This window comes from Camelina sativa, chromosome 10 (assembly GCF_000633955.1).
Source record: "Camelina sativa cultivar DH55 chromosome 10, Cs, whole genome shotgun sequence".
Taxonomy (NCBI): domain Eukaryota; kingdom Viridiplantae; phylum Streptophyta; class Magnoliopsida; order Brassicales; family Brassicaceae; genus Camelina; species Camelina sativa.
In genome coordinates, this window is record NC_025694.1 from 12,703,232 (window position 1) to 12,725,756 (window position 22,525).

The following is a 22,525-nucleotide window of genomic DNA, read 5'->3' on the forward strand; positions in this document are numbered from 1 at the left end:
ATCTTTTTCTCTTTTTTTTTTTTTTTTTTTTGGTTTCCCCTATTTTTATCTTCGCATTATCTGCTCTGAAGCCTGAAGGGTTGTGAAAAAAGAGAAGATTTTTGTTCTTTGGTAAGTTCCGAATTCGTCTTTGGATTTGAAGCTCTGCCTTTTGTGGGTCTGTGTTGGATCAATCGACGCAAAAAAATAGTGATGCTTAGGAAGATATGATCTTATCTATATCTCTGGTTATAATTATTACTGGGTTTCGAGTTTGTGCTTAAGATGTTAACTGTGAGAGAAGGTCTTCAGAAACAAGTTAAGATTTTGATTGGGTTAGCGAATTTAGGGTTTGGGGGTTATAGGGGATTGCACTCTAGGTTTACTAACCCTAACGGGTCTCTAGAACCTGCGAGCTCTGATTTGCTTTTGATTAACGAAAGGAGGAACCTTTCTGTCGTTGGTGCTGTTTCTCGAACTTTCTCTGTTCCTTCTGTATCTGGTCCAGCCTTTCAGGTCTGTGGATATCACATTGATCTTTTGCTTTCGGACCCCAGTGCGAAGGCTCCGGGGAAATCAATGGCTAGTTTAGGTTCTAAATCCTTGTTTGCGGATCGTCATTCTGATCTTCTTGTTTCGAAGCGTTTTGGTGTTGGTATGGTATGTGGAGACGGTCCCAACCGTGGAAGAATCAGTATGAGACTCAGAGGGAAAGATCACTCTGAAAAGTCTACGATCTATGCGTATTTTGCTTATAGAGGTGCCAAGAGATGGATATGCATGAATCACCAAAGAAGAGGATTGGGATTTAGAGGCTTGCATAGCTCACTATCTAATCGTTTATCAGCTGGGAATGCTCCTGATGTCTCGCTTGATAACTCTGTCACTGAGGAAGAGGTTAGAGATTCTTCTGATTCTGTAGCGGCTAAGCTTTGTACTAAGCCTCTGAAGCTTGTCTCGGGGTCGTGTTATCTACCGCATCCTGATAAAGAGGCTACTGGGGGAGAGGATGCTCACTTTATCTGTGCAGAGGAGCAAGCGTTGGGCGTGGCAGATGGTGTGGGAGGTTGGGCAGAGCTTGGTATTGATGCAGGTTACTACTCTCGGGAGCTTATGTCTAACTCAGTGAATGCAATCCAAGACGAGCCTAAAGGGTCGATTGATCCAGCAAGAGTGTTGGAAAAGGCTCACACTAGCACAAAGTCACTAGGGTCTTCAACAGCTTGCATCATAGCCTTAACCAACCAAGGACTTAATGCAATCAACTTAGGAGATAGCGGGTTCATGGTAGTCCGTGAAGGGCACACGGTGTTCCGTTCACCGGTTCAACAGCATGACTTCAACTTCACCTATCAGCTGGAGAGTGGAAGAAACGGCGATTTGCCAAGCTCGGGTCAGGTTTTTACTGTCGCTGTCGCTCCGGGAGACGTCATAATAGCTGGAACGGATGGGTTGTTCGACAACCTGTACAACAACGAGATCACAGCCATAGTGGTTCATGCGGTGAGAGCCAACATAGATCCTCAAGTAACAGCACAGAAGATTGCAGCATTGGCTCGCCAAAGAGCACAGGACAAAAACAGACAAACTCCATTCTCGACAGCAGCACAAGATGCTGGCTTTAGATACTACGGAGGTAAGCTTGATGACATTACAGTTGTTGTCTCTTATGTGGCGGCTTCGAAAGAAGAAGGAAAACGTTGATGAAGAGACAATTAGAGACGTGTTGATGTATTGAGTTTTTAAGGTTTGTGTTTTGCAGAGACCTCTCTTGTTTTGTTTGGTGGTGGTTTGTGAGCATTCTCCTCTGATTATATTTGATTTTTTTTATATATATGTAAATAAAAGAGAAAGAGTCCTTGAGTTGGATTAGTCCTTGATTCACACCCACCGACTCACTCAATCTGTTAACACGCCCACAGTAAAAAAGCCAGTGGAGTCTTTTTTGTCACATGTTTTACCTTTTTAAGACTTTTAATTTCTCTCTTCTCTATCCAATCCAATTAATAAATCCGTCGAAGTGGCTTCAATCATGATTTTGTTTTGCTAAAGTTTTTAACATCTTATAGTTAAGCTTAGCCCTTCAAGTTGACCAAAAAAGGGGTTAGGTCTCAACTTACGAGTCAATTTGTTCTGAGAAAGATAAAGTAACATAACAAATATGAATAAAATTTACTTACGATGGAGTGGAGTATTGTTCCTTAATTGCAATCAAGCAGCGACAAGCCAAAATATTACCAACAACCTTAGCAATTTTTGAAGGGTATATTTTGTATATGTGAGACACACATAAGTTTAGAACCAACTACAGCTTTCCTCGTAGCCTCAAACATGGATTGTCTTCATCTACTGTCACCAATATTGCGACTCTTTCGGTTGGTAATGTGAGGTGTAGATCTTCAGTGTGTCATCTCATCTGTCAAGCTTTGAGTATTCTTCAGACTGTACATGATGTTAGTTAGTACAAGTATGCGCAAATGTACCTTTGGATAATAATGGACACACCTGCACCTGCTCCTGCTCCTGGAGTTAACCAAAAACATACTGTTTCTAATGGTCACACCACCAGTTCCTAACACCCGTATTAGGAAAACCAAAACGGGTAAAACGAGATCGTTGGTCCCATTGGAGCTATATATATTATATATATCAAGAATATATTATCACAATAATACAAATTCAGATTCATGTCAACCTGATCTGATCAGAAGTGCTTAAGTAACTTGTTCACATTGAAAAGCAACAAAAAGATCCCAAGAGCATATGCATATATAGTTTACTCAACAACCGGACAAAAAAGAGAATATCACCTCAAATGAAATTACGCAACAGAGAACACCATCCATAAAATAGATTAAATGTTTTGATAGGTTAAGAGAAAAAAAAACAAAGACTCACTAAATTCGAAACAACTAGTCTATATATGTTGAGGTGGAAAAAAGAAAGGGGTTCTGAATGCAGAATTACCACCACTGTATTCGCCTACAGCCAGATCGACATGCCCGGTTTCGTAGGAGTCATAGAGTTTGACGCAGTTAGTGGACACCCCGGGAAAGGAGCTAGCAGGGACACAGAAAGGTTCAGAAATTGAGAGGAAAATGCAGAGGTCTCCAATGTCTTGAGTGTAAACAGCGTTTCCTTCTTGGTCAAGCTTGAACACCATCAACGCTGTTGTTTTCAAACCTTCTGAATCCAATATGGGAGCAACAGGGTGGATGATGTTAATGGCCTTCCTGAACAACTTAACCAAGAAAGTTTCACCGGTTGTTGGCGACTCCACCAAGTGTTCGCTGGGGCAACACGAATGCAAAAGCTCGCGTTTGGTCTTGGTCAGCTCAGGAAGGTTTTCAAATCGCAGCTTCTAGAACTTTGGAATGTGGTTCACGAGATCCCATGATCCTATGAGGTGGCCTCCAGATGCGGGTATGCGAAACATGCCATCTTTCTTGGAGAACATGACTCGGGAGGAGTTGAAGCAGGGGTTTTCGATTCTAATGTTGATCCACTCGGAGTTGCTTTGAGCGGGTCTGCAAAAGCTAATTAACCAATGGTATTTTGCTAAGTTAAGACAGAAAAGGTAGTATCATAAGTATCTAATGTTGATCCACCGATTCTAATTTTGTTGCATCTTAATCAATGTACAATAAGTATCATAACTCTACACATGTTATACGACCGGTTTTCACATTTTCACATTAAAAACTCATTTTCAACTCAAACTTTTTCAAAACTTGCTTAGAATAAAATAATTTCTTTCAAAAGTTTCTTACTAAAATCAACTTTTTCAAAACTTTCTTAGAAAAATATCAAATTATTTAAATATTTTCTTAGCAAAATGAACTTCTTTCAAAACTTTCTTATAAAAAATCAACTTTCTTTCAAAATTTTCTTAGCAAAATCAACTTATTTCAAAACTTTCTTAGAAAAAATCATCTTCTTTCAAAACTTTTTTAACAAAATCAACTTCTTTCAAAATGCATCCTACGACATCCTTTTACAATTGAGGGTATGGAAGATGGTCGACGTGCTTACACATACCTGTACCAAAACCTTTCAAAATTTAAGGATGCATCCTTCAAAGATGGTCCATGTGCTTAAACGTGTTTTTCAAAACTTTCTTAAGAAAAACAACTTCTTTCAAAATTTCCAAAATGCATCCTTCAAAAATTGCATCATCCAGTTTTCTTGGGGGGGGGGTTTGTGGGTGGTTCAGGACTTGAGAGAGATTCAGAAGCGGTAGGAAATCTCTCTTTCAAGTTTAAGGATGTTGGGGTGTCCAAAAGTTTGATCAAATGTGGTCAAAGCAGAGGGCATAATGTGGTGAAGAAGATCAGTGAGAAAGAAGAGAAAGAAGAAATAGGCGAAAAATATCTTACGCTTAAGTTTAACAACGATGTATGCCTCTTTGATGTTGTGATTGCATGCATGAAGGAAGAGTTTTACCTACCATATTAGGGAGCTTTGTACATGAAAGAAAAGAGATGGAAGGATCTCCTCGTAGGAGCAATCGATAAGGTCTTCAGTGGGCGATATCCATATAAAGTTGAGGGTATGGAAGAGGGTGAACTTGCTTGTGTATCCTAAAGAATACACATACACCATCGACGACATGATTTTGAGATCAAAAAAATTCTACCATATCATGGAAGAGAAGAATGAAGAAGAAGTGGAGAAAGAATCGAAGAGGAAAGATGAGGGAAAGAAATGAAAGAGACGGGAGGCCGAGGAGAACGAGAAGTGAGAACAAAATATTAGGTTACTTAAATGATTTATTATGAGAGGAGTCTTTTAATTATGTTGTTTATTTTTGGACCTAATAGCTACTATACTAGTATATGTTTACACTTCGGTAATAAATATGGAGAAAGACACTTTAACACATATTTTCTATGTTTTATTCATTTGAGACACTTTTGAGATATGAGTTAGCCTTATTCTAATGATGATTGTGCTCCCATTTTACAAAACCAGAAGTTGATCTCTCGTTAGAAAAATGACCTTTCTCTCTTTTACATCTATTTTCATTTCTTATTTTTCTCTTTTTCTATCTTCTTTCTCCAGTATTTTTTCCGAATGTAGTTGTTAATCTAGTAAGATTTTTTTGTACATTGTACTATAGTTATTATTTCTCTACATTTTATTTTTAACATCCATTTTAGGTATAGAATTGTATTTTTTAATAATCCATTTTTATTAAACATTCGTTTGTTGATTGGTAGACGGTTAATTATGATTATGACATGTATAAAAAGATACAATAAACAAGAAATAAAATAAAATTTTGGAAATTTAAAAAAAAAAACAGTGTTGTAAAAATTTTCGCTAAGAAAACATTTATATGTGTGGATGAGAATGATGGACAAAATAAGCTAGCAAAATCAAATCAAATCGTGTTTAAAAAGTGTGATAGAATGATATTGAGAAACTTAAAGTGTGTTAGAGTGTACATTTCTCATAAATATGATAGAGTTTTTTTTAATTATGTTGTTTATTTAGGACCTAAGAGCTATTATATTAGTAATATGTTTAGACTTCAATGTTTTATGATTAGGTTTTTCTCTTTTTTCTTTTATGTGATTATGTGGAGTAAGATTAGGTTTTTTTCTTTATCACCCGGATTGTGTTTTCAAATATAATAACCCTAAAAGAAAAATAGAAAGAAAGAAAGAGAAGTTGTCAATCAAAGTCATGAACTAGTCGGGTCATTGCTCTGTTTACGGTTGTTGCTCTGTTTTTACTTTTTATACAGGTTACATTGATATTGTGGAAATGCTTTTATTTTATAAAATCAGTCGGAACAAAAAAGAAAGAACTAGTCAGGTCTTAAGTTTTTCTTTAGAGTGTTTCTCTACATGTGATTTGTACTACTACTGATGCCTCTGCAAACTGTGTATGTAAACTTTTGAATCTCCAACTAACATACCTGCACTGACGGTCAAAGTTCTCTCATCGTAATTTAAGTTTAATTTAGTACACGTTTAAGCGCATGATCTTGATCTTTAACATCAATTAATGAACCATAACTATCAATCAATGGAGAAGGATCTACTTGTAAAGCTTATACTTTTTAACTATTGAACTTAGGCCTCCTCGTTGGCTAAAAAAAAAGAGTCGAACAGGATCGGAGAGCTATTCAGACATAAGTTGAAAATGGTCTTACAAAAATAGTCAAGAGAGAGTATGTGTGATGATGAGCTCGCTGTTTGAAGATAAATTTAAGGACGCTTGGATTCCTATGGATGAGGGACCTTCCACTCTCACTGTGACTGGTTTCTCTAGTAGCTTCACTCCTTGCTTCCAATACCTTTCATCTGTACGCAGACAATTTAATCAAAACGTTTGCTTTAATCTCATAACTGCTAATTATTCACCCTATAGATCATGCAATCCCTGAAACTAACATGTTGGAAAAGCCAGTCCTTTGCTAAAACACATTAAAGGACAATCCATCAGCAACTTCCTTTAGTTGTCAAATTAAATCCAAATCACAGGGTAACCGTAAGCATTAGCCAACAACTATTTCGATCCCCTTAAGAGCAATAAATGATTGGCCAGTGCAAAGAGTTGTGAGTATTGTACCTGGTCCTGTTGAGATCACGGTTGAGTTTTCCTCATCCATCACCCAATCCATCCACAATGCGATTCCATGGCATACACCAGATTTTATAAACTCCATCTGTTTGCAAGTAAAAAGCATTTCTTAACATCATTAATCCAAGTTATTTGTACTAATGATGCAAAACTGCATGAATCTGAATCTCCAACAGACATACCTCAACTTCCCCAGAACATGGACCTGTGATGGGCTTGGTGAAGTCAAACTCCATGACTGTAAATTCCTTGCTAAGTTTCTGAAAAAAATCCAAGAAAAGGAACAATCTTTACATTTCCCAACGTTCGTCAATACATAAATCTAAGAATTGTGTTTACCTTTGTCTCTCCACATTGCCAGATAAAAAAGGGCAAACAAGGACTGTCTTTACCAGTAGGTAGATCACCGCACCCCCCTAAGGTTGTATTGACCAGAGCATGGTCAAACCCTTCTACACTACCAAGGCAACAGCGGCTCTTCCAAAGATCCTGCACCAGAAGCCAATTAATAAATATAGAAGCAAACACTCTCTGTTTAATATTTGCTAAGAAACGATACAGTACTTACAGGAAGATACATAGCACAACCTCTCAAAACTCCCTTATACGGCATTACCACTGCATCTTCTGACAGGACAGAATCACAAAGAGTTCTGTCTTTCCTTCACGCATACCAGAAAGAGAATCAGGCTATTGTTAACAAACTGGCTTCTTTGACAAAGCTAAATGACCAACTCAATAGCAACATTTACCAGAATCTAAGGTTCTGCCACGGAAGCCCACTTTCAAGCCCGTAGAAATATGGCTCTCCAATCAGCAGATCAATCTGTCGACAAAGCATAGGGACACTTATCAAAATGGAACCCAAAAATCATTCAGAAAATTGGATGACTAAGCACAAGGACTGAACGAAAGGGACATAACTTTTCAAGAGTCCAACAACAAGCCATAATTTTATATGAATTTTGAATATGAAGTACATCTTGTGAAAGTGTACCTTGCTTGGATACGCTTCGGCCAACTTTGACTTTACTTCTCTGAAATATTCAAAACGATCTTTTGAAAAACCATTTGAATCAGCAACGGCTTCAAAGTATCTGGCAGCATTCTCTTGCAGCCCAGGTGACAGTGATATCACCCGTGATCTGTTGGAGGCATGCAGAGCCATAAGTGGTAATAGAAGACTATCATCAATGACGAGACATTGTGGATTAGAATTGCCCTGTAACTGGAAAAGAGAAGAAGAACCATTAAAGTGTGCACTGGAATGTAGAAGAGAAATAGTATAGTGTTTTTCTTCATTAGCATCAACAAGTCAAAATATCACCACAACCTTGTGCAGTTTTCAGAGGAATACTTTGTAAACGTAAGACAGACAAAGAAGTTTAGAACGTACAGCGTTTCTTGTGGCCTCAAACATGGATTGCCTGTATCTACTATCACCATATATTGCGACTCTTTCGGGTGACAATGTGAGGTGTAGATCTCCAGTACTCAAAGGAGAGTGTGTCATCTCATGTGTCAAGCTTTGAGTCTTCTTCAGATTGTACAAGATGTTAGTACAAGTATGAGCAGCATGCAAATTAACCTTTTCTCCTTTGGATAAGGACACACCTGCTCCTGGAGTAAACCAAACACACTGTTTCCAGTGGTCACACCATTCCCTAACACCTGTATTAGTAAAAAACAAAATCAGAATTGGTAAAAATGAGATCAAGACATCTTGGATCCCAATGGAGCTGAATGTAATGCAAGTCTGTGGAGAAAAGGGATTCCTCTACAACCAGTAACTACACATAAATTACACAGGAAGGTATAATTCACCTATCTCAGGACTTGAATCTATCCATCTCGGAGCGGTAGAGTAGAAGATTGTTCCTTCACTATCAAGCTGCAGCACCCACCTGAACCCAAAAAAAAAAAAAACGATTCCTCATATCATACTGGGAAAACAGGACAGATCTTGAGCCCTTTGCCTAGACATCTTAGCATATATATGCATCACCAAAAAGAAAAAGTATTTTTTTCATTGTAGAGAACTAACTACACCGCTATTGCGAAGATATAAGCAGTTAAAACGCCCCAAAAAGGAAAAGAAGAAAGACAGTAAAGGACATATTACCATGAAATTATAGCATGAACACTACCCGCGGTTGTTGCTTCTATGTGCACATCAAGCTCTCCATTACTTTCTGGCCGTTTCCAAAAGTCAAATTCAAATACTTTGACGGGGTCTGACAACTGGATGAATATATGAACTGAGTGTATAAACTAAAAACGCTTATTGCAAAACTGCAAGGGAAAGTTTAGGATAGTAGTACCAGTTTGATATCTTTCTCAATAGCATCGACATGCATGCTATACTGTTGTGACTTGATACCAAATAGACTCTCTAAGCCAGGAGGAACTAGACGAACACCATCAGATATTTTAGCCTCGTTATTTCGTAGATTGTGCATGTTACATAAGAATTCACTTTCAACAAGCTTCACATTGTAAAGAAAAAGAAGCAGAGAGATTCAATCAGGCACTCAAGATAAACAATGAAGACAAACCACAAATTCCGATAAAAACACAAGGACAAAAGAGCTCATGATAGATCAAGAAACGAACCTGGCAATAAGTAGTAGCTCGGTATGGCACTGTTTTTGGATTGTCAACGAGCAACATGTCATGAGCATGTTGCAAACTTGGGATCAGACCTTCACCAAGTAACTCAGAGTCCAATATTTCACTTACCTAAATGAAAGAAGAGCAATGAAAGAAACTTATATTTCGTCTGAAATTCACACTGAAAAAAAAGTATGGATCTTTGAATTACTCACAAGAACGTCAGCTCGTGAAGCAATGCCTGATCCAACTTCAATCTCATCAGATCGTTTGTTGATAAGGTTAATGTTCTTCGTCATCCCATTCTTATGCAAAACCTTCCTCATAAGCTTAACCATCGGTAAGTAGGACTCACACGCCGTCACTATTCCTTCTTCTCCCATTGCTCTCGCAGCCATCATCGATAACAACCCAGTTCCAGCACTATTAACACACACACACACACACACAAATCTCACATTCTCCAAGTCAAAATCAATTCAATCTAAGTGGTTTATAAAAGGGACACACTAATCTTGAATAATGGAAAATGAGAAGAAGTACCCAATGTCAAGGACATGGCAAGGTTGAGTGACCGTTCTCTCAATGGCGAGACGATAAGCTCTGTTGCGGCGAGTATCATTAAGCATGTCGAGATACGACGTCGTGGCGAGGAGGCCGTCTGAGGATGTTCCCGGTTGGTCATTGTCTTCGATGACAACCCACTCGGATTCGCCGGTGAGTGGGTCTTGTCTGAGCTGGAAGACGCGTTGACTAGACTGAGAGCTCATTGTTCGAGCAGAGAAGACGGAGCTTCTGAGGCGAGTCCGAAGGAGATAAAGGTTTTGGGAAGAAGTGAAGACAGAGCCGACGACATTAACGCCGTTTTAGTCGTCGTAGTGAGAGGAGTTTCTCCGGCCTTTGTTTATGTTTGTTTTGTTGATTTAGGTCCTCATACTATTCTATTTATTGTAATTAAACCCCATAGTTTTGAAAATTAAAATTTCTTACCTCTGAATCTATTGAGAAACAAAACTGTTACAGGAATTGAGGGGTTAAATCATCAATACAAAATATTTGTGGGGGTTAAGATGGAAAGAACTCACACAACAACAACTTTCCCATTGCACCAACTCTGAGAAATCGAAATCCCAGTTTTCGAGTTACTAATTTGCTTAATAGTAAGAAACTTGCTATATACTTTCAAGTTATTACGGGGGAGGTATTGGAGGCGAGAATGTTAAAGAATTTAGTAGACATTTGAATTCCAGAGTTATTGGATTAAAATTTTTATCAAGTCTTTTAAATTCATCTGTTATTAGATTAAGTACTTTTAAGTAGTCTTTTAAATTATTTCGGAATCTATTGTTATTCAAGTCGTTAACTTTTCATTGCTATTAAATTCTAGTGTTATTGGATGTTATGTATTTTTTAATAGCAACTAGATTTAACTAGAATGTTAAAGAAATTGTTAGTGCAAATTGTGAAGAAAAAAGTCTGAGCTTTTAAGGTAGGATTTGGATAGTACTTTGAACGAAATAATAATAAAAAAAGGCCAGAAAACTCATGCAAGTTCTTCAGTACGATTCTTACAGCGGTGGTGCGGCTGGTTTGAAGGTTCTTTTTCTTGTCGCGGGATTGAGGTGAGCGACCAAAAAATTCAACGTCATGTCATTCATCACTGGCAATCGACGATACTTTACAGCGACACTTATTAATTATTTGATTCTAACTATAACGGGTGTCGCTAGTTTTCTCGGCGACTTGGTGAGTCGCAGCGTGTCCGATATTAACATTGGCGTTGTATACTCTTCCCAGATATTGCCTTCCAAAAACTTATTATTATAAAGCATTTTTTTGTCGCTACTTGTTGTTGCTAGCGACATGAATCCGAACAGGCTCTCTCTCTCTTTTGTACTGTTTCTCAAGCTGCTGCGTTATTTCGATTCCAACCATGCTTTCGGTCGATGTCGTTGTCTCCTCTCTTACATGATGCATTGATTTCAAAACTTTTGCAAATAGAGTCATGTATTCGTATGTGATTTACATCTTTTACTTCGATCTCTTTGTTCTCAAAACTAATTGGATATTGCGTACAGAGCATACGTCTTTTAAACATCGAGATATTGAAAGTGAGACTATTATTATTAAAAGAGGAACATTATTAGTATTTGTTTTAATTCAGACTGTGATTTGGTAAAAGTGTTACTGACTAAATATTCTTTATGGATATTCGAAAGATTAGTGTGAAGTTTGTGTTCTCATGTATCGGATAAGCTGATAAATATGGATATTCTAGCATGTTTGTTTTCAAATTTGAAATTACCATATGCTCTTATCAACTATATATCATAAAATCCCTAAAAAGTAGTATTTGTTACAATGATTCTTCTCCTATATAATATTGGAGATCCTTTCACTTCTCAAAAGCAAAACAAACAAATATCATCTGACAAAAACAATTTGAAGAAAACCACAGTCATCCTTCGTAAATTCTCTGTTTCAGTTTTATATAATTATTTACATTCCCATGTTAAGTCATTTCCATATGTTTTTTTTTTGTTTCTTTCTCTTTAGAATCAATGCAGGAGAAGAGTCCCACACAAAAGCAAAAACTAAGAAAGGTCCATACTTGGACATATGAAGAGAGTCAAGAGTTGCAGGCTATATTAGTTGAAGCTATCAAACGGGGGTGGCGTGACAAAAACGGTTCGATAAGTAAAGCTACGGTAGAGACAAAGATACTACCAATGCTAAATAAAAAGCTTAAATGCAATAAGACTTACACTAATTACTTAAGTCAATGAATTCTCTCTCCTAGTCAATGAATTCTCTAAGGAGAGAATATAATGTGTATTCTGAACTCTTACGCTTTAGCTCTGGTTTTAGATGGGATCCCATCATAAAACAATTTACAGCTCCAGATGATGTGTGGGCAGCCTACTTGTTGGTAACTCTCCTTTGGTTAACTTTCCCAACTTTAAATATATTTTAATCATGATTGATAAATAATAATTAATGTATGATGTTTTTTCAGGGGCATCCAAGGCATAAAAACCTGAGGACCAACACTTTCGAAGATTTTGAGGATTTGCAATTGATTTTTGAAACTGTTATAGCAAAGGGAAACAACACGTTTGGACTTGGTGGTGATTCAAATGCTGAAACTTTTGAAGTCGAAGATGATGATCTTCAAGCAAGAGATGATTTGGAGAATGACGACAAGGTGAATGAAGTCTCTGTTAAACCAAAGTTACCTACTAGGAAAAGAGCTAAATCCGGTCGTAATGGAGATCCATCAAATTCAACTAATCATGGTGAGTCTTGAGAGAAGGCACTAACTGAAATTGTTGGAGTTAGCACTCATATCGTAAATCTGATTCAACAAAGAGAAGAAAGACAACAAAGAGATTAGAAATTCATTGATAATATTTGTTTCTGTTGAATTTTCAATAAAATTGCTACGAGGATGAATGAGCGAAGGGGGTCTTCCCATTTGTTGTTGGGACTAGTCTACTCTTTTATTAAATTTTGTAACTATCTTTCTAAAGTTTACATCAAACTTCGGTAATTCGTAATTATTAGTGTCTAATATACACAAATCTGACGTCGATTGTAGTTAATAAATGCTGTATTGATTTCAACTTAAAAGAAAGTTAATTGGTTCAGAGGACAACGCGTGTCCAACTAGTATTGGTTGGAAAATTAATGAATTTCGTTATCTACAGCGAAGGTAATTTTATTATTCAATTCGGTCTGTTGTTTTCAATAACTTTCCATAATTTGGTATATATTTCATACACAAACTTTTAATTGTGAACTATATATGTGTATAGTTTACTGAAAATGTTTACGCTCTCTTTTATTCTTTGTGGTATGTATATGTAGGTAGCTATTGCACGGCTCGTCGTCACGGCTTTCTCCCTGGCACGGATCCTAATGGTACTAAATCACATATTCCCCCTTCTGCAAGCTTATATATATATGTTGTACTTATAAAAATGGTATTTAAATGGTGTTTCTACATCTACATCTTATGCACAAATAAAAGATCTTATGGTTACTATTACGATTTCAAGAGTTAAAAACTTAAAAACACAAGTTTGTGTATGAAGGATACAAAGACGATGATGGTTGTCTCATCTCTCTATCAAATTCCTCATCTACGGAAGTCTTTTTCCCTAGACAATTTTCTCAAAACAGTAATTTACAAATACAGAGTCGACGGCACTTCTATTGAGCGGTGTTGTCTTCTCATCAGCAATGCGTATACATGTAGTCTTCCTATAGCTTCTGGATAAAGGAAAGAACGAGATCTGTATGTACAGAAAAGAGTTGTGTATCCACGAATAGCTGGTCGCATCATATCATATAAGCCATACAGTCAGCAAAGTTCAGTCCTTATGGAAACTATTTTTGAGTATGAAGGCATCTAATGTGAATGCAAACCTTCATGAACGGGCGCTGTCGACTAGGAAAGGAGTCGATGAAACTTTCCTTCAGGAGAAGTGATACCTGAAAGAAAGAAAGGACAACTTTAAGCTTAACATAATAATATACTTGCGTGATGTCTAAAGTTGATAAAGAGGATACGCAAAACATATCTATTCTAAAACTAAGGAATGGGCCATAAGAAAGACGCCTTAGGCTGGAGATCTTTTAGTTGTAGATGAAAAAAAAAAACCTTATCGTTGTTGGATTGCACATTTGTTATGGTGTGTGACTGCAGATTAGAGCAAAGGGAATCCAGGTACGACCTTAGGACACCCAGGAAGCCTTTTGCAGCATCCACCTGTGGATAATCAAACACAATTGATGACAAGTGGTTAGAAATAGCACGTGACATGGCTAATCCCTAGAGAACAGAAAGAAAATAGACACAAGAAAGAGCGTCAGAGACCTGCACATCAGTACATTCATATACTGGTCTTTTCTTTGCTAGATAGCTTTCTCCAACGAGCTTTGAATGATAAGGACTTAGCGCATTATATAAGTCTCGATACTGAGGCAGCTGAGGCATACTTGGTGACTTAACCTGAAATGTCATTAGAATATAGACTGTGAACATGTGCAGGTGCTAGTAATTTTCCAAGGAAGATATGTAGCAGTTTCAATAAATCATATGTATAAGGAACTCATGATATACAAAGCTTTGTTATCAGAAATGTTGCTAAGAAGGATATTTTGCATTTTCAGAAGAACATAAAAAAAGCCGGTAACAGGAGATAATGATGGCAATTGGGCAAAGACAGAAACTGACCTGGTTCTTAAGAACATCCACTACGATAACATTTGTTAGTTTTGATTGAACTTCGCTTGTCTTGTTCTTTACCCCAACCTAGAATGAACTAGCTTGTTAAGCAACATAAAGAATTATGATACAGATCTTATAACATAGGAATCATGATCACAAACTCACTATGTATGGGACTGGGGCGTCCAAAAATTCCAACATATCATCTGGCAAAACCTGGAAATCAAGGCCAGTCATTAATCCTACAGGTTTTCAGTTGAAAAGCAGCAGTTGAAAATGCAGGATAATACCGGCATTAAAAGGCTCTGCCACCGAAATGGACGGATTACTGGGATAATTGATAGAACTGATGCTGCTAAGATTCCCTGTGTATTTCACATAAAAGACCAAAAAAACACAAATAAGTTAAGAGGAACATGCAGTATTAAAGATTGAAACAGTTGACTCAATAGATGATGTCACAGAGTATGTGCTTTACCAAATTAGAGCAGACAAACACAATCTGTTTCTCAAGTAGTGCTCCTGATAGGATCATCAGGACCTGCAAAGAAAAGGGTAATATCAGATTTTCAGGTAATTCTGTCCAAATGCAGGTAGCATCAGGAGATATTCAGGTAGCATCAGTAGAAAAAATCAATGGCAGCATCAGTAGAAAAAATCAATGGCAGTCACCAAAGAAATAATGCATTAGCAACATCATAAGAAACGAAGCATATAACGCATATGAAAACCATATGAGACCACCGGAAAACAAGAATATCAGATTACTACGAATCAGCATCACAGAAACCGCAAAGTCATGAAAAGAAAATACGGAAAAGCAAGAAATCACATTGTCAAGCCTCAGTGATCCACATAGCGAAGCAACAGCCCATGTAGATAGTGCAGCTGCTTCTTCCTCAGCCATGAGCGCATTGTGTGCCTGAAGACCAAGGAAGATAAGCGTTTCGGGACTGTCATATATATGTTTCAGATATGCAATGCAGCATATTATATGATTGTCAGATACAATACCTCCGCGAGTTCTAGACTAGTGCAGCATGATCTTAGGTCAATGGCTGATCCATGAGTATGGAGAGCCACCTCATCAAGTCTATGGTATTCAACCGGATGAAGATGCTCCAAAGGATGAAATGTAATAGTTGAACCTCTTGCTGGGCATTTTAATTGGTAATACTCGCATAGTATTTGCAACGACCCATTTTTTTTGGACTGGTAGAGATTTTATTACGTTAAGAGTGTTAGGAGTATGATGACGGCAGACACAACACAGGAAACTTCCAAGAGAGCAAAGTAGACGAACCTTTGCCCACTCAAGGATATCAAAATTACTGCTTGTGTCATTTTGACCAGAAAAGGATGCTTCATCTGTCTCCGTATCATCTGCACTAGTCCTAGAATGCCTCCTCTCACAAGGAGCAGCCTGAAAGCTGAAAAAGCAAGTTATATGCTTTGCAGCAGTTTGAAAGTCGAACCACTAATGCACTGTAATTAAGGTTTCAGCTCAACAAATTCTTTTGATCAACAGGTAATACTTTACAAATATGGTCAAAAAGATCATCGTAAAGACATGAGTACTGTTAGGCAATAGAGCTTGATGAAAAACAATCCAAAAATCTTAAACAGATATCTAACCAACAGACATGTTAAAGGATTGCTTGTTATGCGACCAATAGATGAAGGAAAGGATTTGGTGATGTACCTAGTGCTAGAATCAGAGATCTCATCCAAATAAGGGCACCGAAGCAGTGGGCCAGGATCTGGTAAACAACTTTCTATGCCTTGCTTAATAGGTGTTAAGGAATCATCAGCTTTGACGACATGGTCGTTAAACTCTGCAAAACCAGATGTCTTCTCAACATCTCTCTTTATTGGATCCACGTTGAGGTCAACTTTCTGATTCGCCTCACAAGTCCCATTATCAGAAATTTCGTCAGCTTTAGTGAGTTCTGAACCTGCTTCAACAGTTTGTTCTTTTGTCTCCCCAATGTCTCTTTGTTGGGATGATGAATCATTTAAGCTATCTTCATTGCTGAAATCTGTCGGAGGTTCTAAAGATGCACAACTGATGCCACTCATCAAATGCTCCAGTCTTTCTTCCAAGAAGATGCTACATCAAAAGGAGTATCAATGTGAGCACGCCTTCAAAAAGCGAAAACTGCAACAAGGAATTAAAGGAATTCTTGAAATATACAAGTCAAACACATTTGTGGGATGGTAAGATCCGTGCCATGATAGATTCTGTTTATGTCACACTAGAATAATCTAAATTGCATGAAGGCAAACAAAATTTCAGAAGTTCAATACATACCTATTTAATACACCAAAATGCAATTCGAAAAAAGGCAGTCGGGTAAGGATGCAATAGCATCTGCGAGTTGTCATAACATAGCGACTTAATGATGAGCAAGCAGGTTGTTCGTCCAAAACCGTGGAAAGCAATCTCGACGGCTTGTTCACTATCTCTTCCACTAGTAAGCAACATCCATACAAAGTCGAATTATCAGCAACCTGAAGGGGCAATATCACAGAAATGACTCATCCAAATAGAGAAGCTATAATGTAATAAAGGTTTTAAAACAAAGAGGGATTGTTCGACCAAGAAGATGCTTACCTGTAACCTAAATACAAATGAAACGTCACTTGGTCTAAGATGTTCCTGCAAAGTTAGCATCACCAGATTTTAAATTAGTGCATGTTTTCATATATAAATCTTAGCTTTCGAATTGAAGTTGGCAGTTGGCACTCGACACAATAATGAAATTCAAAATATTTTCCCAATATTACTAAACTGAATCCACTACAAAGATCAATCTTTACATCCACATTTCACATCAGGTAAGTACCTGACTGAGAATAATCTCACTCAACTCGCTCATGGAAGGAGTTCTCTCAACAGCATGGACCTGAAACCAATAGCCACCCGTATGAACTTAAAAGATATAACAAGTAAAAAGAAGGAATATAAAGTATGTTGTTCTTACATACAGTCTAGTAAATCATCAAGGGTAATATGCAACAGAAACAATTAGTCATCACGGGAGATCTACCAGAAAAAAAAGACTTGCATACTAACACTTTAAAAGAGCTTCAAAAGTGTGTGAATTTAAAAGTAGTTGTTATGTACTAGCGACGTATCATACATAGAGAACCAACATAAAAATTTAAACTATGACCATCATGCGCTATTACTAGACAATGCATTATGAGGAAATTTCAGCTCAGAAACGCGAGACACGTTTCTAAAATGTCTACATATACATTCTAAACCAGTTTCGAGTTTAAGGTTTGACCCATAGAGCAGCAGAAAATTAGTTACATATTGCAGAACGGAGAAGCAAAATAGGTAGGAAATGAGGAAAAATGAATTAAGCACCTCAATGCCTCCAGGAAAGCAAAATGAATGAAGATCCTTGTATTTAATTGGAGGCTGCTTATCGGGAGGGTACACAAGTAAGACCTGAAAATAAAGTAAAATACTTAGACTAAGAAGCTTGCAGATGAGGAAATAATATATAAAAAGAAGATACATCACCTGTGGTTCGAGACTGGGTTCTACACGGGAATGGTTTTGAGATACCAGTGCACTTCGTAATCTTCCAGAAGAGCCTTCAGATTTTCGTGCAATGTACTGCTTCTCAAGTGCTTGAATATCACAATTAGGATGAAGTCCAACCACAACAACGCTTTCAAAAAGCCTTGATGGATCTTTTAGTGGTTTATGATCCTGTTTGAAATAAGTTATTTTTAAAAAAACGTTTACATATCCATCAAAGAGAATACATAAGTTGCTTCTCCATTAAAAGAGAATACATAAGTCGCACCTGAAATTTCGCCCATAGACGCTTCTGGCTGGTCAAAACCTCAGGATTGTAGATAACACTCTTGGTTTTAGGAGTTTCATAAAAGTTTTTAACCGCTTTAGACACCTGCCTTTGTAGCCTCTCCAGAGGGCTATCACTACCTTCATCTTTGGAGGAAAAGACAACAGAAGGCCTTGGCGGGTTAATAGCAGAAGCAGCAGCAGCAAAAGCCATAGCGACATCTTCAGAGGTGGGCATGAAAAACGAAGCACCCCAGCTCGGACTACCACTTCCTTCCTCATTCTTGGCCATCACTTACTTTGACTACAACAAGACAATAATAACCATTATCATCAGTAACAACAACCACAATTGAGTGAGTATACAAACCAAATAAATAAGTGATTCAACTAAAACAATCTTGCCTAAAAAACAAGAGAGACTAAACTTTGTAAAGGATCATGCTTTATATATAATTTGACCAAGGTGGTCCATATTGGGGAGTTAAACAAGAGATAATATAACAGAAGAAAACTCAAATTGGGGGAAAAAAAAAAACTTATTATTCCAGAGGTATCTAAAGACAGTGATAGGAGGTAGGTGATGAGAAACTCTCTTGCAATATAAATCATAACACCAAAATTAAGCCTTTTTTAAGTGATTGATTAAGAATTAGTACAAAACATAAAGGGACAAAAAGCGACGTCGGTAAGACTGAAACTTAAATCCATCTGTTCAATTATTAGAGACTTGAAACCCTCTTAAAATCCTTAAAGCCTTAGATCGCTAAAGTATCAAATTAAAAAAAAAAATATATATATATATATATATATATATATATATATATACGGAATTTGAAGATACCTATCCGATAAGCTTATGAACATAAAACAAAAGTAACTTTTGGAATTAGAGAAAACAGAGAGTAGTAATCAGATAAACGAAGATAACAAAAAAAAAAGGTAAGAAGATCTCACCTACGCAAAACTTATTTGTCAAGCAGACAAAACGGACATAAGTGGAGGAGGAAGGAGAAGAAACCAATTGAAACTTTAGTGACCTAGGAATTAAAGGTTCTTCAGAGCTTTATCATGAAACAAACAAGGAGGAGGATGATCCTCGTGGGTTCAACTTTGAAGGGGTCTTTCTTTTGAGAAATTACAACAACCAAAAAAAGGCTGCGACCAGCGAGAGTCGAGAGAGACCAAAGAAGAGACGGTCAGTTTCTTTTCTTTCTTCTTCTTCTTCGTAATAATAATAATATTTACAAAAGAAGTTTTGTCGTTTTGTGTCGTGATGAATTGATGCTACTATTTGACCAATCATGACATAATGTGGGAATTTGCCTGTTGAAATACCGTTTCTACCCCTTTCGTTTTTTTTTCTTTCTTCTTTTTGCTAAATTTTTTTATCTATTTTGGCCAATTGCATACTGTACTACTTTCTCTTCTCTACGATGATGATAGCTTTGCTTGTTCACAAATATATAAAAATCAAGAGTTCTTCAGCCTCTAAAATCAATGGCAACTTTTCAATCTGAACCAAAAAAAACCGAGGATACATCAAAATTGAACACACATAAACAATCTCAATTTTTAGTATCTTATACATTTTAAGTATGCTATGGCCCAAAAAAGTCTAGTATCTATGGACAAACTCTACTCCTCTTCAAGACTAAATGAATGAGACTGCAAAAAAAGGAGAAATCGTGTTTGTATTCAAAACCAGTGAATGAGTGAGAGACTGCAAAGCAAGTTTGTGATCATCTTTCTAATAACCAAAAAAATAGGAAAAATCGTGTTTGTGAATTGTGATCAAAACCACAAAAACCAGTTTGTGATCAGCTTTTATCATAACCACACAAATGAGTCCTTTCATTTGTTCTCATCTTCCAAAGGTCTCTCTTGAATTGCAAAAACATTTTTACAAAACTGTTGCTAGGGGATAAATAACTCTCTGAGAGCAGGAAGCAATAATAAATGATTCCACTCACTAATTACATCCTTTCCATTTTTTCTATCTGTAGAAACATCTCTATACACACATATAGATAGACGACAAAAGGGGCATCTGAGATTGAGACGTGGAACCACCTTTGAATCTTTGCATCAAGTCTTCTTTGTCATCTTTTTGATTTCCATCACCGCCTGCAGGAATTTCACAAACTAATTTTAGCAATCATCTATGATACCCTTCTACTCAAAATTATCACTTTGGTGTGCCTATTCAAAGTAGGAACCAATGGGATTTCAGCTACCAAAACACTTCTTCAGTCTTGGTACTGATATGTCATAGTAGCAGAGATAGTGTGTCTGAAGTGGTTATGAGCCTAAGGTTATATATGCACACACTCACCAAAAATTAGGCTACTTAAGTCTCTCTACCTCGCACCCATTACTGACTCTGGTATTGGTAGTGCAAAGAAGCTATTCAACTGTCGAAAAGGAGATTCTCGTTTTTACTATCAACGGAGGAGATACCTATGAGTCTATGACATTGATACAAGAAAACTCTTAACATTGGGTCCATATCAATTGCAATTTGTGTTAAAATGTACCACACTTCCTGTACAGGCTTAGAGTACAAGTAATACAAGACTAGCTGTGTAACTCATTGGGGACTGAAACCTTCTGAGCCTCAATAGAAACAGAGTAAAGAAATGCAATCAGAAACTCAAAGAAAAAAGCAGCATATACATATCTTTGATGATTAAACCCTTGAGTAATGAAATCATATATACACATGTGAAAGATGTATTCTTTTACCTATACTCGAATTGCGGCTGCTTTTCGGTTTCGAGTCACAGTTGGGAAAAACAACTTCAGCTACAAATAAAAGGAATTAAACTATATATATCAGTAAAAGCGACAGTAAAATATTATGAGCACAACATCTAAACTTACTTGACAGTTAAATTCATGAGCATAGCATCTAAACTTACTTCAGTAGTACAAGAGACTTGTATCTTTTCCGCGGAATATCTTTGCAATATATTTTCCACCTTCTTTAAGAACATAGGTTACAATCGTTAAGCCCTGTCAAAAAAAGGTTTGTTTGTTATTTGTTAGTAGTCATGATCATATACTTCAAGTTACTGCTAATTTTTGTACTAACACGACACACACTTGTAACAGAATCAAGCAACTTACCGCTAGAATGAGTTGGGACTGGACAAATTCATCCATGTCATGCAAACCGGTAACTGCGAACCAAATTGTTAAACGTGTGATTGTGAGAGCATATGGTAAAAATTGAACGGCGAAACAGACATTGTATATGCTGTTTTACCATCTGGAGCACCATCACAGACAACCAGGTCCGCTTTACAGCCGTCAAAGTGTCTAATGACATTGAGATAAAACGAAAACGGGTAAGCCAGAGAAACAAAGACAACTCCAAGCATACCCAAGGATATAGAAAATATATATATATATATATATATATATATATATTGAAAAATCTAGTATGAGATAGGAATCAAGAAATTTTACCACTTGAGCAGTCCGGGCATAAGTCATGTCCCCTTGAACCTGGATAACACCTTCAATTGGAGCCATAGACTGCAAATCTATGGCCACTATAAGAGGAATTAAGATCTCCTTCTCTTGGTAGCGTTTCAGCAACAACAAATCATTTCAACAAGTGAGTTACTAAACTAGCACAATTAAACAATGAAGAGAAAGGATATGTTGAAGAGAAACAGAGTGTAATAAATTAAGCAATATGAAACTTACTTTGACTCAGCTGACGTCTTTGCAGGAATATATATATAAAGGAAGACTCGAGACCTACAAATGAAGTGCACTGATAGGACTCAGAACGTGTTAATTTTGATTCTATCCACTAGAAAAGGAGGAGCAAGCAATAAACTAAGAAGAAAAAAAAACACCAAAGAACCTTTAGAAATGAATTTTCATTGAGCATCCCCCTGCTCTCCCAAGTCAAAATCCCCATGCCAATCAATTTCTGTTTTCCTCTATTTAAATCCAACTAAACTAATCGATCTAAGTTGTCAGCTAAAGTGAGATTGCAATTCAATTAACACTCCTATGCAAAAAGATCACCGCAGTGATAAGATAAGCCCTAATAATCTCAATAGCTCTATTTCAAGCTTTAGTAGACTTTCCAAACATTTTTTTTTTCTTTCTTCTATGCAAAAGTACTGCATTCGTTCAATTAAATAGGTTTTGGCTAATATCTATCTCTTCAGATCAGAATTTGGAGACTGTGTATGAGGGCTCATGTGAGACTATTTCACTGAACATGTAATCCAAATGGGAAAAAAAAAAAAAAAAAAAAAAAAAAATCA

At 36.9% G+C, this 22,525-nt stretch overlaps 3 protein-coding genes, 1 long non-coding RNA gene and 1 pseudogene across 9 annotated transcripts in view; 2 read left to right on the forward strand and 3 right to left on the reverse strand.

Moving 5' to 3' along the window:
• On the forward strand, positions 7–1,943 carry LOC104718709 (probable protein phosphatase 2C 55). The gene has a single exon (XM_010436499.2). It carries the CDS (start codon positions 265–267, stop codon positions 1,681–1,683), a length of 1,419 nt encoding a protein of 472 aa, XP_010434801.1. The 5' UTR covers positions 7–264; the 3' UTR covers positions 1,684–1,943.
• LOC104718710 (protein arginine N-methyltransferase 1.6-like) lies at positions 5,989–10,066 on the reverse strand. Its single transcript, XM_010436501.2, is given in 15 exon segments — positions 5,989–6,290; positions 6,559–6,655; positions 6,753–6,830; positions 6,910–7,059; positions 7,139–7,232; positions 7,323–7,396; positions 7,568–7,798; positions 7,967–8,241; positions 8,395–8,474; positions 8,693–8,811; positions 8,892–9,056; positions 9,184–9,309; positions 9,396–9,603; positions 9,724–9,988; positions 9,991–10,066. Coding segments are annotated over 15 exon segments (2,151 nt in total). The 5' UTR covers positions 10,037–10,066; the 3' UTR covers positions 5,989–6,147.
• On the forward strand, positions 11,742–12,604 carry LOC104720299 (annotated as a pseudogene).
• LOC104718712 lies at positions 13,203–19,431 on the reverse strand. 2 transcript variants are annotated; one of them, XM_010436502.2, is made up of 19 exons: positions 19,194–19,431; positions 18,238–18,540; positions 17,949–18,140; positions 17,790–17,873; positions 17,260–17,319; positions 17,028–17,072; positions 16,725–16,924; positions 16,116–16,523; positions 15,717–15,843; positions 15,428–15,625; positions 15,246–15,335; positions 14,892–14,954; positions 14,704–14,778; positions 14,579–14,629; positions 14,420–14,497; positions 14,060–14,194; positions 13,844–13,951; positions 13,609–13,674; positions 13,203–13,512 (listed from the first exon to the last, which is right to left on the reverse strand). In XM_010436502.2, the coding sequence occupies exons 2-19, from the start codon at positions 18,526–18,528 to the stop codon at positions 13,444–13,446; spliced, it is 2,340 nt and encodes a 779-aa protein (XP_010434804.1). In that variant the 5' UTR covers positions 18,529–18,540; positions 19,194–19,431; the 3' UTR covers positions 13,203–13,443. The 2 variants fall into 2 exon arrangements, 1 of the variants encoding a protein (XP_010434804.1); XR_756433.1 differs by lacking the exons at positions 13,203–13,512; positions 13,609–13,674; positions 13,844–13,951 and having other exon boundaries at positions 14,142–14,194; positions 14,708–14,778.
• The window catches only part of LOC104718711, a 2,803-nt gene continuing 371 nt past the window's right edge, over positions 20,094–22,525 (reverse strand). The window contains exons 2-8 of one of the 5 annotated variants that reach the window (XR_756430.2): positions 21,951–22,004; positions 21,708–21,815; positions 21,505–21,557; positions 21,366–21,418; positions 21,158–21,251; positions 20,982–21,041; positions 20,094–20,363 (exon numbers count right to left, since the gene is read on the reverse strand). This is a non-coding gene — a long non-coding RNA (uncharacterized LOC104718711). The other 4 variants (XR_756429.2, XR_756432.2, XR_756431.2 and 1 more) reach the window with 4 other exon arrangements.

Excerpts from the sequence above, each read along its gene's own strand:
- LOC104718709 (XM_010436499.2), top strand. The coding sequence starts at position 265 with ATGTTAACTGTGAGAGAAGGTCTTCAGAAACAAGTTAAGATTTTGATT.
- LOC104718712 (XM_010436502.2), bottom strand. The coding sequence starts at position 18,528 with ATGGCCAAGAATGAGGAAGGAAGTGGTAGTCCGAGCTGGGGTGCTTCG. Across the intron at positions 18,141-18,237 it reads GTCTATGGGCGAAATTTCAG|GATCATAAACCACTAAAAGA; the intron begins GTGCGACTTATG and ends TATTTCAAACAG. Across the intron at positions 13,675-13,843 it reads TGCAATCCAACAACGATAAG|GTATCACTTCTCCTGAAGGA; the intron begins GTTTTTTTTTTT and ends TCTTTCTTTCAG.